At 52.2% G+C, this 13,568-nt stretch overlaps 1 protein-coding gene across 13 annotated transcripts in view; it reads right to left on the bottom strand.

Moving 5' to 3' along the window:
* Positions 1-2,945: 2,945 nt before the first annotated feature.
* Positions 2,946-13,568, bottom strand: part of BCL2L11 (BCL2 like 11) — a 39,612-nt gene continuing 28,989 nt past the window's right edge. For 10 of the 13 annotated variants that reach the window (XM_074332506.2, XM_019717575.3, XM_019717576.3 and 7 more), the window contains one exon: positions 2,946-7,074. In XM_074332506.2, the coding sequence (XP_074188607.2) occupies positions 7,061-7,074 (14 nt within the window). In that variant the 3' untranslated portion in view covers positions 2,946-7,060. Of the gene's footprint in view, positions 7,075-7,780; positions 8,351-8,443; positions 9,224-13,568 lie in introns of all 13 variants that reach the window. The other 3 variants (XR_012496465.2, XR_012496462.2, XR_012496463.2) reach the window with 2 other exon arrangements.

Raw genomic sequence — 13,568 nt, 5'->3', positions numbered from 1 at the left:
CTTTCCATCTTCTCAAAGCCCATCAGGGAATTTGAACAATCATCCAAGCCCATCACCTCACATCTTCTCAGTTGGGATTGTTTACAGAGAATTTTTATTCAGTCCTTCCTGACAGGTAGGAAAGAAGTCAGGCTGACGGCTGCTAGCAACAGAAATCCTCTCTGGCTAACACAGCACAAGAAGTAGCTGAGAGGTGGGCAGCTACTGAGCCCACAGAACAAACAGGAAGCTGGGGCACCAGTAGGCCCCCCCAGTCTCAAGGCCTCCTGGCAGCCCGCACGCCCCCCTTGCTCCAGACCCCAAGTGCTGGGTAGAGCGCTGGACAAGCCAAGCATGAGCCATGGGTCGGCTTGGGGCACCAGGAGCAGGAAAGGTCAAAGGCAGGAGGTGGCAGAGGGTGGCAGGCATACGAAGGCGACTGTGGTGGGAATAAGAATGGGCTGCATGCTGGGTAATCCCCACCCCTCCCTAGAGAAAAGTTCACATGAAATGTGCGGGATCCATGGGAAGAAAAGACAAGTGCGATGAAGGAACAAAAACTCATAGACACAGACAATAGTTCAGGGGTTACCAGAGGGCAAGGGGGGAGGGAGGCTCTAGAAGAGGTAAACGGGATCTAATATATGGTGATAGAAAGAGAACTGACTCTGGGTGGTGAACGCACAATGGGATTTATAGATGATGTAATACAGAATTGTACACCTGAAATCTATGTAACTTTACTAACAATTGTCACCCCAATAAACTTTAATTGAAAAAAAGAAGTGTACTAAAAGCATCAAAACACAAGCCTAATAGATGGATAAAAATACTGCCCACCTCAGAAAACATCTTGGAAAAATGGCAATGCCTCCCTTACATTAATAGAGTCACTATCATCCTAAGCGAGACCCCCGAAGAGATTTTCAAGAAAACTGATTCAAAAGTTCACATGAAAGACAAAATGTAGAATGGTCCTGACAATCTTGAAAAATAAGGACAAGAAATTCAAAACGATGGTAACTAGAGTAACAGGTTAAACAAAAAGATCCACAGCAAAGGGAAGAGCTGAGAAACAGAACCACATGAGTGAGAATTCAGTGCCCAGGGGCCACTGCAGGTGGAGGACAGACCACAGTCTCAGCTGGGTTCAGGGGAAAGAAAACAAACTTAAGAGTCATACTGCATACCACTGAAAAATGAAATTCAGGAGGAATAAAGATTAAAAACAAAAACTGTAGGGTTCCCATGCATAAAATGTAAAAAAATATACTTAAAACTTTGGCTTAGGGAAGGGCTCTAAATATACGAAATACAGAAACCTAAGAATGATCGCTTAGAGGAAGCAACAGCTACGCGTGAACAGCAGCAGCCAGAAGACCCGCAGCGAAACAAGACACATTGACCAAGACGCATCCATGGACCCAAGGATATTCGGATATTCACGGCAGCTTCGCTCACCCCATCCCCCGTGGTGAGAGCTTAGGCGTTTGTTCGTTGAGACAACTTGTAGTGTGCTGTTCATAAGACGGATACAACTTGGCATAAAAAGGAAATTATGTATCATTTTGACATGGTTCTCCAAAAAAAGAAACCACATGGGACACCACCCCCGCCATGATCCCAAATGATCCATAAAAATCCACTCTATGGAGGTTAAAAATCAGAACAGAGGTCACCCCTGGGGGCAGGCGGGGAGGTAAAAGACTGAGGGAACTTTCTGAAGCAATGGGGGTTTAGGTGACAGCTGTATCCTTGGTCAAAACTTAGCAAATGCACTTAGGATTTGTATGTTTTATTGTATGTAAATTTCATCTAAAAATAAATTTAAAAAACGAAATGAACTCTAAACAATATGCATGCTGCAGTATTTAGAGTAGGATGCTGACGACTATGATTTACTTTGAAATGCATCATCGCAAAGTAAGATGGATTAATGGGAGGGGCGGCAGGTGACACAGCAGGTACCCTGAAATGTGACAGGTAGTCCGGGCAGAGGGTGAGTTGTGCTTTCTGTAAAATCCTGCAACTTTTCTGTATGTTTGCAAATCTTCATATGAAAATGTTGGGGGAGGGAAGATAAGCAACAGACTGATGGAGAACTATTTCCAACATGTGAGGTATTTTTTTACCCAGAATATATACAGAACCACCTGTCAACAGAAAAACTGAAAACCCCAATTGAAAATAATTGAAACCTCTGTACAAGTAAACACCCCCCCCCCCGCCCCGCCCACCCCAGAGACAAGTCTGGAAAAATCCTATCTCCTGCCTTGGAGAGGAAGTAGGCTGGGAGCCGGACCACCTAAAGTAGGGTTTGAAATAAGAAATGTATACACACACACGTGTGTTTAATTGCATCCATGTATGACTCGACTAACTCGAGAGAGCAGAGCTCAGCTCGTGTTCTTTCCCCGCACTCACCTGAGAAGTGGTGACCCACGTGCTCACTCACTCACTAGGGTTCTGCAGCCGGAACCCGTGCCAGCCTTGAATTTGTCCCCGCGCACAGCAGCGGCCGGCACTCGGTGGCCTGCTCCCACGCAGGGTGGCAGCCCCGGGGCTCTGAGCAGGTGCTGTGGACAAGTTCTTGCTAGAGCCAAGCGGACTGCCCACTTCTGGGCTTTCCTGCGGCGATGAGCGGGTGACATGGCAGGGTCTCGGCCTTTGTCACTGATCAGCAGTTCGGAGCTGGCTCCCCACGCCCCACCGGGTGCCGAGTCCTATCTGGTCTTCTGGGTGGACACTCTGCCTGGGCCGAGCCAGCCACTGCAAACCTCTCAAGAGTGGAGTTCTTTCTATGCCACACAGGGCCGTCTCAGGGTGAGAACTCAAGAGAACCTGCTTGGGGCGTCACCCACGCTGTGACCAACCCAGAGCGGACAGACATGGGCGCGTACAAATTGGAACACGATTGTCAGCTGTTCCACCACCATCTTGTGAAACAAATCAAACAGCTCACCAAAACTAGTTGAAAGTTTTATTTATATAAAATTCATTAAGAACATAAAAGATTGAGTTTCTTAAAAATCTGCAGGTATTTACAGCAGTATTGCACAATAAAGTGGCAATTACCCTGTCAAAATTCATCAGTGCAAAACACAAGTCAGCCAGGGGAATCGCAATACAAATGCTACATATGCTGGGTCCTCGGGACAGGGTGACGAGTCAGCACACACGGGTCAGTGCTCGTTCTGGTGAGTACCTGATGCGTTCCGATACAGTAACTAGTGGTCACAGGACCTGGACACAGACTGAGGGGCTTCAAAGGCTGGACATGCCCAGTGCAAGCGGTCAAGTTACTATGCCGGGAGCACGGATGTGCTCCTTGCACACAAGCCACCCAGCTGGTTTGCATCACGTGGGGACACATCCCCGCATAGGCACCAGGCTAAATCAGTATTGACGACAGAACCACGTGCCCGGGACCACAGGAAGTCTCTCTAAGGCGTCCACGTCTTAATACCCACCCCAGTGGGGCCCCCAGCCTCTCGTAGGTGATGGACAAACAAGCAGGACACCAACTTGAACAAGCTGACAAGTGGTTTGGGGCCTGAGGGCCTGGACAATTAGCTCCTGAAGACAATTTAGTCCACTCCTCAAGGCATAGGAAGCCACACAGCAGATGGGGAAATGCCACCGAGGGGTCAGTGGCGGGGCGGGGGGGTATCCTAGAAGCAGGAGCAGCCGCTCCCACCTGCCCCCTGCCCTCAAAGGTCCCAGGCAGCTCCTCCAGCACAGGCATGATTTTATTTCTCTCAACACGGACTCATCAGGGGTAAATTTTCAATGGAAACATCTGCCCCAACTGCCGATAATGCTTTTTGTAAAGACATGGCCTAGAGTTCCTGGGACATGCTTCCACGAGAAGCTAGCTGTTTGGGAACAAAGTCACTGGGTGTTTGCTGCAGAATTTTGTAGCCTGCCAGATTTATGGTCTCTCATTGGTGTCTAAACACGGGCTTCCTCATTAGGACAGCAAGCCTCAAGAATCGAAGGCCACTTGACCAGAAATACCAAAACCAGGGCTGGAGGGCCACCCCCGGAAGACGGCACGGCACGGCCTGCAGAGGGTTGAGGGTCACCACCTCAGAGTTAAAGCAACTGACAGGGGATGGCAGGGGTGGGGAGTGTCAGGGAGGTGAACACTTTCCAGAACTTAAGACATTAAATAAGCAGGAAATAAATATACAATATTTCTACAAGTTACAGCACTATGAACCAGTAGGACACATTACACAGAAAAACAATCTACAATATTTACAATTCTTAATTCTGAAAAAGTTTAGTAAAAACAGTGATTGTTTTCCTCATTCATACTGTACAAAATTTTACAAGAAAGGTAAAGGAAACACAATTGCACACAGACATTTGGCTCAGTTGATAAGGAAAATATGATCTCCTAATCTAATAAATAGTCAAAATATATACAATATTAAGACGGGGAAGCAGGAGAAAGTTGTATTGGACTGTGTACATTTTTTGTTTAATCAGAAGGAATTTTCACCTGGTTTCTCAACAACCAAAAAACAATAACAATAATCTTCATGAACTCATGTCTAGGCAGGAGTACAGGTAACTTGAAGAATCACTCATGAAGTTATTTTGGGTGTGTTTATTGCATTTCTGTGATAATCACAGGACACTTTCTATAAACCTCATGTGAGAAGAGGTGGTCAAGGCACAAAACCCGCATTTCATACGTCTTCCAAGAGGGAGCTAGTCATTTTTTTCTACAAGAAAATAAAAGCAGTAACAAATAAAAAGCCGAAGGTATACCCCAGGAGGCACCCTTCCTGCAGGAGGCATTTTGATAAACAGACACGTACAGTGCAGAGACATCCGGTCATCTCAAGTCCTGGAGTAACACCCTGTTCTGAGGACAGACAGCCCAGAATCCCCTACTTCCTCACGAGCCGCGGCAGCCAGCAGCGAAGCCAGAGGTAAACTGGCGGGTGGCGCACCCCAAGCCCCAGAAGCAGGTAAAGTGCTCCAGTCCAAGGGACTGGCACGTGAGCACGGAGACCCTGGGAGGGGCGGGCCCAGAACCAAATACGTCTTTGGCGTGTGTGTCCAGCAGGCCCACGGCTGCAATTCTACCGTGACCTTACAACCGTGTGGCCTCTGTGACCTGGCAAGGGGTTCCAGACCTGTCAAGAACACAAGCTGAGACTCAACACAGCTTTAAAGATATTCAAGACCCCAAAAACATATTCGGGGAAAAGGAGATTTAATAAAAGAATATTTGGGCTCACCTCTACCTAAAGGAAGAAGTGTATATACACACATACATATATATGTATACACATATATTTATGTGAAATTATGAAGATACACACGAATTAATTTTCCACTTCATTTTAGCCTTCAAGGGCCAAAAACAAATACAACAGTTGTTGGTACTGCTGACACCTTTGAAAAATCATTTATTTCTTTTGAAAAGCTGCTTCCTGATCTGAAGTTTCCAAAACTGCCGGACGTACGGGGCTCACAGAATGGGCTGCACCTCCCCCCGGCCTCGCTCCCTAACTTGTCTCTCTTAGCTCTCCCCAGTTGTTGAACTGCCTCCAGATGGCCCGCCACCCACGGCTGGGACGGAGGAAGAAGTGGATGCACAAAGGGGGGGCCTGACAGACAAACCCAACTGTCCTAAGAGAAACGAACGAGTGAAACAGACATCTGCCAGAAGGGACTGTCTCCGACTTGTGCCAGTGGAGGTCTGGATGCCAGGGCTGAAAGCAGAATGGAGCCTGTATTTCAAAGTGGATATGAGAGAGGTTGCCAAAGGCCAGAGGAACTCTGAGTTGGACAAAAAGCCAGGATGCCCAAGAAACAGCTGCCTAAAGCCCCACCCAGGGCCTGTGCCATTCCCTCCCCCCCACCAGGGCTCAAGCCTGGACACCTGCAGCTCAACGCAGCTGCAGGTGGGCACGTGGGCCACCTGGGCCTCCTGCTGAGTGCATCCTGTGATGGGGGGAAAGCCTCAACTGGAAGAGCCAACAGCACCCAGGGGCCTAACACTGTGCTATTACGGCTATTACCCCCTCAGAACATTTGTGAAATCAAGCCCACCAAACCCCATGGAAACCAGCACCAAGCACTTCCCAGCTAGTAAACGACCAACGCAGTGACTGAGCTGTGGATGACACAGGCCAGTGCTAAGCCACATCCTGACCCAGTCACACTTTATCATGAAGATACACTGGACCCAACTGCATCGGCCTCCAGACGGATGAGAGGAACGTCACTAAAGGAGATCAGGAAAAACACACAGAAAGAGACCAAAATTTTGCCACAGAAGCAACTGAATTTAAGGCGGAAGTAAATATTTACAAAACGGGAGCGGCGTATTAATACAGGCTGACAAAGGACCCCTGCCCCTTTCGTCAGTTCCCTTTCATAAGAACTTTTTGGTATTAATAGTAATGATTAAAAAAAAAAAACAGGTGGAAGAGGCAATGGCAGGGAGGGGCCGTATCATACCTCTCCCGTTGAAAAATTCTGTACAGTAGCCTCTAAAAATAAACTAAGGCAGCTTTACAAATTAGCTGGCTCAGTTTCCACTGCCGTTTACATAATCCTCTGAGAATAGGCAATAGGTTTTTAAAATTTTAGTACAAAAATCATTCACGAGTTGGTTAAAAATTTCCATTTCCTTTTTGAAAAAAACCTGTTCTTATTAAAGAAGGTGGAAAAAACACACACCACATGTAAACACCATTCTTGCATAAAATCCTGCTCCAGAAAGCCACGGTTTGTATACGTTTTGAGCTCCTCTCGTTTACATTCACAACAAACTGCATCCGAGACTCCCGTGTGGTGAGCAACAGACATGGCCAAGTCCGCACGCAGTGCCTGCCGCCCGCCGGGGCGTCAGCCGGCCCCTCGGGAAAGAACCGTGGGCTGCGTGGCAACGGTGGCAATGGGGCCGGGAGGCTTGTTGGCTTGAACACGTGAAATGTCTGCACACACCTCTGCGTCGTGGGGACCCCGCCGTCACTGCATCCTCCACAACAGACGGAGGATGTAACGCAACAGCCGTAGGACCGCCATCCGCGGGTGGGCTCCCGCTGCTCGGTAATTATTCAGGAAGACCTGAAACGACACAAGGAAAGCGCCTTACTTTCTGGCCCTCACCAACGTGCACAACCACCCCTCTCGCAGCCACGGCAGGCACCGCTGGCAAGCACCACACCACCGAGCACTGCGCAGCTGGGGCCCATTCTCCCTGGGACGGGGGCGAAGGGCAGGCCTTCCCGCGTCCCCTGCAAAGGACAGTGTCACTCCGTAAAGGGCAGGTACGCCCAGTGACCTCCTCCCCTTTCCAAGATGCCGCACCATTTCAACAGCAACCAAAAGATTGTTTGGAAAACTGAGAGAGAATCCCCGCGGCGCTGTGGCCCCTCTGAAAACCACATGTCCTTGTCACAGACCATGCCATCACTGGCCTTCAGCCGCCAGGAAAGCAGCAGACCACCAGCTCCGTGCTGGAGAAACGTCACCCCAGCCACTGGAGCGGGAGTCCCGTGAAAGGGGCGGGGTACAGGGAACAGAGAGGAAGTTGGGAACTTGTAGAGGCACTAAGTATGTTGCAGACCCCCAGGGGTATAGTTCCAGGGGCTGTGATTTGCTTGAGGAACCAGTGATTTGGGGTAATTTGCACCAGGAAGCTAAATAAAGTGGTGCCCTGATGCATCACTGAGCCTTGGCTGCTGGCACGTGCCCTCACTAGATAAACACTGTGACTGGCACCATGCCCTCAGTCACAGACACAGGCAAGTCCCCCCAGCCACCCCCGCACCTGCTGTGGAGAGCAGCTTGGACAGGCCCCTCCATCAGGCGAGCCCCATGTTTACGACACACTGAGAAATTATGCAGAAGGGAGTTGCCAGGTTGACAGGTCTGAGGCCACAGGTCTTCCTGAGGGGCTCACTCCCTCCAGTTCTAATCCACTTTGCAGGAAGTTCAAGGTGTAAATTTGAGTAGCCAGGGTGCTAACGGACCACATCCGCCTCCACCCGTGTCCCCCATCAGCTCGGCAGGCCACCTGGTTGGCTCCTTAATAGGAGCCAGCAAGGAGAGCTGCTCCCAACGCCCCCTGAGCACAGGCTCGTCAGCCCCCACACCGCCCACAGACAGTGGCTGCCAGTACAGCTCCCTTCGAGACTGTTTCCACAAGCTCGATCGCCTGTAGGACACACAGGCCGTGGTACGACCAAGGCACTTCCCTTCTCCTTCCAGAACAGACCGGAGGAAACCAGCTCTCTGTCAGCGATTCCTGCAGCGGCTGTGACCACAGCCTGTGATTTTATCGCTGTCACACACCAGATTGCTTTGTTTTGATTTAACTTTCAAAATTACTTTGCTGCTTCTGTGTGAGGAGAATTTAGGGGAAGGTTAATTTTAGTTTAGACTAACACTAATACGTTGAAAGAGGCTTATTCAAAATAAAACCACGACTTACTAAAATGAAGAAAGGGTGTCCAGTGCCGGACTCGGCAATCACTTCGAGGTGGGAAATCTCATGTCAACCAGGTGTCACTGTGGCCTCAGCAGGACCAGAGAACAGGGTCAAAAAGACACCAATCAGGGGATGGGTCACATCAGGGACCAACCCCAACCACTCCCTTAGCCAATTTTATGTTCCAGAACCAGCAGCATCTGAGACATTTTCCACCCCCCATTGAGGACAGCAGGCGGAAGACAGTGGCTGTGATGGTGGAGAAGGAAAAGTCACCTCATGAAAGAGGTCTGTCCCAGGGTGTAGAGTTCTGCTTCCATCTCAAATGTAAAGGGCATGGGAGGTGTCCACGGCAGGCTGGGGAGGGGACACGGGTTGTGGCAGATGGGGCACCCACCCAAACCCTGACAGGTGAGAAGATGCCGCACCATTTCAGCAGGGACACAGGGGTGCCCGCCCTCTTAGAGGACACAGGTGACAACACAGCATGTGCTTTTCGGCCAGCAAACGATTGCTTTTGGACAATATTCAGCGGAAGAAGCCATTACCACCAAGTCCAAGAGCCGTGCCAGCCCAGAGGAGCCCCGACGGACACCTGTGCACACAGGCCTGCTGCCTTCTGTGGGCACGGCCAGGCGCAGCCACGGCCCCTGCTGGCACGCGATCTCAGCCTTCTGGCCTCCAGGACTGTGGGGACACACTCCTGGTGTTTGGGCCCCCTCGGGGATGACAGTCCGAGCTGACTCACACGCCCTCTCATTTAACTATCGCTCCAGGTCCTTCCTGTAAGTGAAAAATAGCACTTCTTAGGCCAGAGGTGCACAACACAGCTTTTGTCTAAATCACAAAAGTGCTTCAGAAAGATCTATCGTGATGATTCATTTGGGCAAAGGAGGTTCTCACTGGAAGAGCTAAATAAGTGACTAAGCGCAAGGACTGTGCATCACGGTTCCTTCCGTCGCTCACGCGTGGGCACGGGTGCCTGAGTGCGGGGCCCCAGCCTGCGGGCCGTTTCATCTCCGTGGTCTAGGTCAGGGGCTGTTACGTCGGGAAGCTGACTATGGCCAACCCATGTGTCCACAGCAGACCCCTTCACCATACAGCTTGTGTGTCCCTCCAGGAACCCGTCCCTGCCCCGTGTTCCTCCTGCAGGGTGGGGGCTCCTGCAGGCCTGGGCCTGCCTGGGGTGGGTGGGGGAGTGGGGGGGCAGCTGCATCTCAGAAGCGCAGGCCTGCCCCACTAGGTCTGATGGCAGATAATACCTGTGTCACCACAACGACGCTCTGCCCATCCTAAGGGCACCTGCGATGCTGCCATCAGCGGGAATGGCTGTAGGAAGCCACTGCCGCTCCCCGTGTTGGGAACCAGGAGGAAGCCTGTGCAAGTTCCCATCTCGAGGACAGAAAAAGTCTACCCATTCCAGAGAAATACGGGCCGACGGCAAGATGGAGTCAGGACTTGGAGGCTCCTTCCTGTCAAAGGAGAAACGCAACAGCACCTCCAAGAACAGGTGAGGGACAGAGCCAAACAAACAAGATCTGAAGAAGGCAGCAGAGGGAAATCAGATAGCTGGGGGGGATGCATGGCCAAAGGCGGGCTGGGGCCCAGGGCCAGTCCCTACGCTGCATCCCCAAGGAGAAGAATCACTCAGAAATCATCCTTGGAGGAGGCGGGGTGAGTGGGGGCAGGACGGCCACGGAGCCCTGCACTGGGGGGGCAGACATCGCAGTCAAAACCATTTTAGATGGAGCAGTATTTGATTTCTCATAATAAACCACATGGAAAACATGCCAAATTCAGGGTGTTCACTCCAACAGCAGTCCCATAAAAGTAGGAAGACGGGGGCTGTGGGCTCCACGTTTCCCTGGGACAGACATGAAAAGTGCCCTGGGAAACAGAGCCAGGAGTACAAGGCAGGGATGGCCACGACCCCAGAGACACAGCCCACCTGGGGGGGGGGCACACGCTGGAGTGGGTCCATGCTGACTCACCAGGGGCTGGGTGCAGCCGGCCAGGGGGGCCACCACAGCCCCACACCCTGCGTGCAGCAGCCAGGAGGCAGGGGGTGGGGGACTGCACAGAGTGACCCCACTACTGAGGCTTCAGCACCAGGGCCACCAAGTTGTACCCGAGTAATATGTCCCCATTTACACTAGACAACCAAATGCTAGGGAACTTCATTACATGTTAATGCCAAAACAAGCACCCCAAACATGCCCTCTTGCCCAACCCAGGGAAGCAGGTGTGCAGGAAACCAGAGGCCATGACCCAAGGCTGCCTGGGGATTGGTCGGCCGGCCATTGCACACCTGTCAGGACATATCCCGGGAACCAGCGTCGGGATCTATCACAGTCCAGGGGAGAGCTTCCTGGCAGTCAAGGTAACGAGAGGAACAGGACACTGTATCCATCAGCACAGCCGAGGGAGCTCAGTCCCGGCTTCTGACGACCCAAACAGCAGGGCACACGCACCCAAAGAAGCCTAAGACTGGGGACTTTTTGACCCGTTCAAATCTCCTTTGCTACAGAATTTCAACTCTGAATGCCCCAGATATCCTACACTTTTTTTTAATAAATAGTTGTGTCTTTAAGTGGTGATGTCACAGAGACTGAATTCTGACGGTGAGACCAAAAGAAAACTGACAAAGAGGGGACGCAGCAAGTAAGATGCGGTGTCTGTGTCTGGTGTTTGCTCCCCTGGGGCTGTCATGGCATTTTCTGGGACAGGGCTGAGCGCTGTTGCCATAATCAGAGGTGACAAGGTGGGGCAGGGGACAGACTGCGACCCCAGTGGTCCTGATGGGAGACCACCGCTCCTCTACCCACTCAGAACCCATCAATCTCAACACCAAGTGAGTGAGAGGTGGGAGGACCAGGGCCCCATGTGACGAGCACAGCGTGGGGACCTCTGGTCTGCCTCCCGGAATCTCAGACTTTACACGGCTGCTGCCCACTGCTGTCCTCAGGAGTCAGGCCCATGCTGCTGCAAAGAGCTCAAACACCAAGTTCACTTCCCACTTGTCACCCAGGCCACATGGCATTTGCATAATTGTGCCCCATAGCTGTCACAGGCTCTGCCATCAGCACAGCTGTGGACAGAGTGCGGGAGCCCCTGTGCCGGATGCGGGCTCCCAAGGACGCCAGGATGGAGCGTGCCCAGTGCCCACGGGACTCCCGCACCCGCAGCTGACCTGCCACAGCAGCCGTGTGACGTGCAGGTGTCAGAGCTAAACATTTGCATGAATGCCACTTTCCTCCCGTTTTCAATGCATCGTTCAGAGACACTATTATAGTCAGGACCTTTTGCAGGATAATCACCCCTCCAGTCACCTCCAGTCGAGGCTGCCAGGCACTGGGCTTCGTTCCTGTTACACCCGTGTCCACCTGCAGGTCACCGTCAGCCCCAGTCCCAGCCCACGCAGCTGGAGGGAAAGGTCTGGCCGTCACAGAACGAGGGCCAATGGGGATGGCCCCGGCATGCCCAGTGTGGGCGCCACGGGACAAAGCAGGACATGCAGGGCAGGGAGAGTGCCCCCAGACGCCCAGCCTCAGGGAACGCGGACGGGATGCACTTAACCACAGCCCCCCCTCTGGGAGGTCTGCGAGGGCCCTGCCGCTCGCTCGGTGCGTCATTTCCTCCCCCAGATATTAAACCCCAGGAGACCTCTCTGAATCCCCTCGGGGCACCTGCCTCTCCTAATGGCTACGTGTTCATGACCCACATCCCCCAAAAGCAAGGCGGCCGTGCAGGTGTCCCCACCTGGCTGGCTGAAGGAGCACTCAGACGGTCACCAGCATGCCACCACCCAGGTGTTCAGCATGCACCAGTGCTCAGCCTGTCGCACTGGCTCACCAGATGGACAGCAGGGGAGAGCGTACAGTGTGTCTACAGGTAGAGAACGTAAAGAAGAGATGGGGGAACAGTTACTGGCATCTGAAGACCAACTGAAACGTTTAAATTCCAGTTCAAAGTGACAGAAAACCATGCCAGGGACAGCTGGTGACAGCGTCTTCTAGCCCCATGTCTAAATGCTTTCTTTAGTTCAGCCTTCACTACTCTTGCCCTTCAGCAGTGTCCCCTCTTTGTCACTTCTCTTTTGGTCTCACTGTCAGAATTCAGTCTCTATGACATCACCACTTAAAGACACAGCTATTTATTTAAAAAGTGTAGAACATCTGGGGCATTCAGTGTTGAAATTCTGTGACAAAGGAATTTGTGAATGAGTTAAAAGTTGCCCTGAGTGACAGGGCTGCCCTGAGGGACCGAGTGACAAGGGGGCTCCCAGTGAGCTAAGGGAGTCAGGGTGCAGGTGTGACCCAAGGTCCCTGTACTTGGCCCTGAGCTGTGTTTTCCTACAAGGTCACACTTCCTCCCCAATGCGTCACAGAGACCCTCACTCAGAAAACGTGCGATCTGCTGTCTGCATCACCCTCAAAGGTCCAACCCCAAGGAAGACACTTGAACCCGGGTGCCCAGTCTGGGTCCACGGGAGCGAAGTGCGGGACAACTGGTCTCCGGAGGCAGACAGACGTCTCCTTCCTCTCATCTCGGTAAGAACGCAGCTCATGTGGTTGGGCTCCACCACGCTGGGTTATGTCCTTTGTGCTGGCCGCACAGGCTGCGTACAGCACGACCCCTGCACATCACCTACAGGAGAGTATCGTTTATAAAACAGGAATCAGGCAGCACGGAAAGATGTCAGGGTCACACGGAGCACATGAAAATGCGAACGTGGGAACAAGCCAGCCAGAACCGCAGTGTGAGCCCTTCTTCTCCGCTTCAGTTCCAGGCACTTCTGTGTGGGACCCAAGTACGAAGTGAGCCTGGGGAAGGGAAGACACTCTGTTTCTCATGATCACACAACGGAAGCGCCGTTACCCCGTGTCTGGCCCCCGCAGAGTCTGTCACAGCTCCGTGTACTGCCGTCCACTGCAGTCCGACACCAGGACACCCGAGTCACCGTCACCAAGAGCAGGCGGCCTGGCAGTTACTCAGGCTGGACAGCCCTGCCCAGCCCACGAGCCATCCGTGCTGGCGGGACACCACGTGGGTGGGTCACTCAGCAACACGTCCCAGAGATCCACCCCCTGTACGGTCCTGACACGCTGTCCATGGGCCACTACCCAGG

The sequence above is a fragment of the Rhinolophus sinicus genome, chromosome 2 (genome assembly GCF_057876585.1).
Source record: "Rhinolophus sinicus isolate RSI-liver-muscle chromosome 2, RSI-T2T, whole genome shotgun sequence".
Taxonomy (NCBI): domain Eukaryota; kingdom Metazoa; phylum Chordata; class Mammalia; order Chiroptera; family Rhinolophidae; genus Rhinolophus; species Rhinolophus sinicus.
Note: the sequence above shows the minus strand (reverse complement) of the source record. Positions and strands in the feature narration are given on the sequence as shown.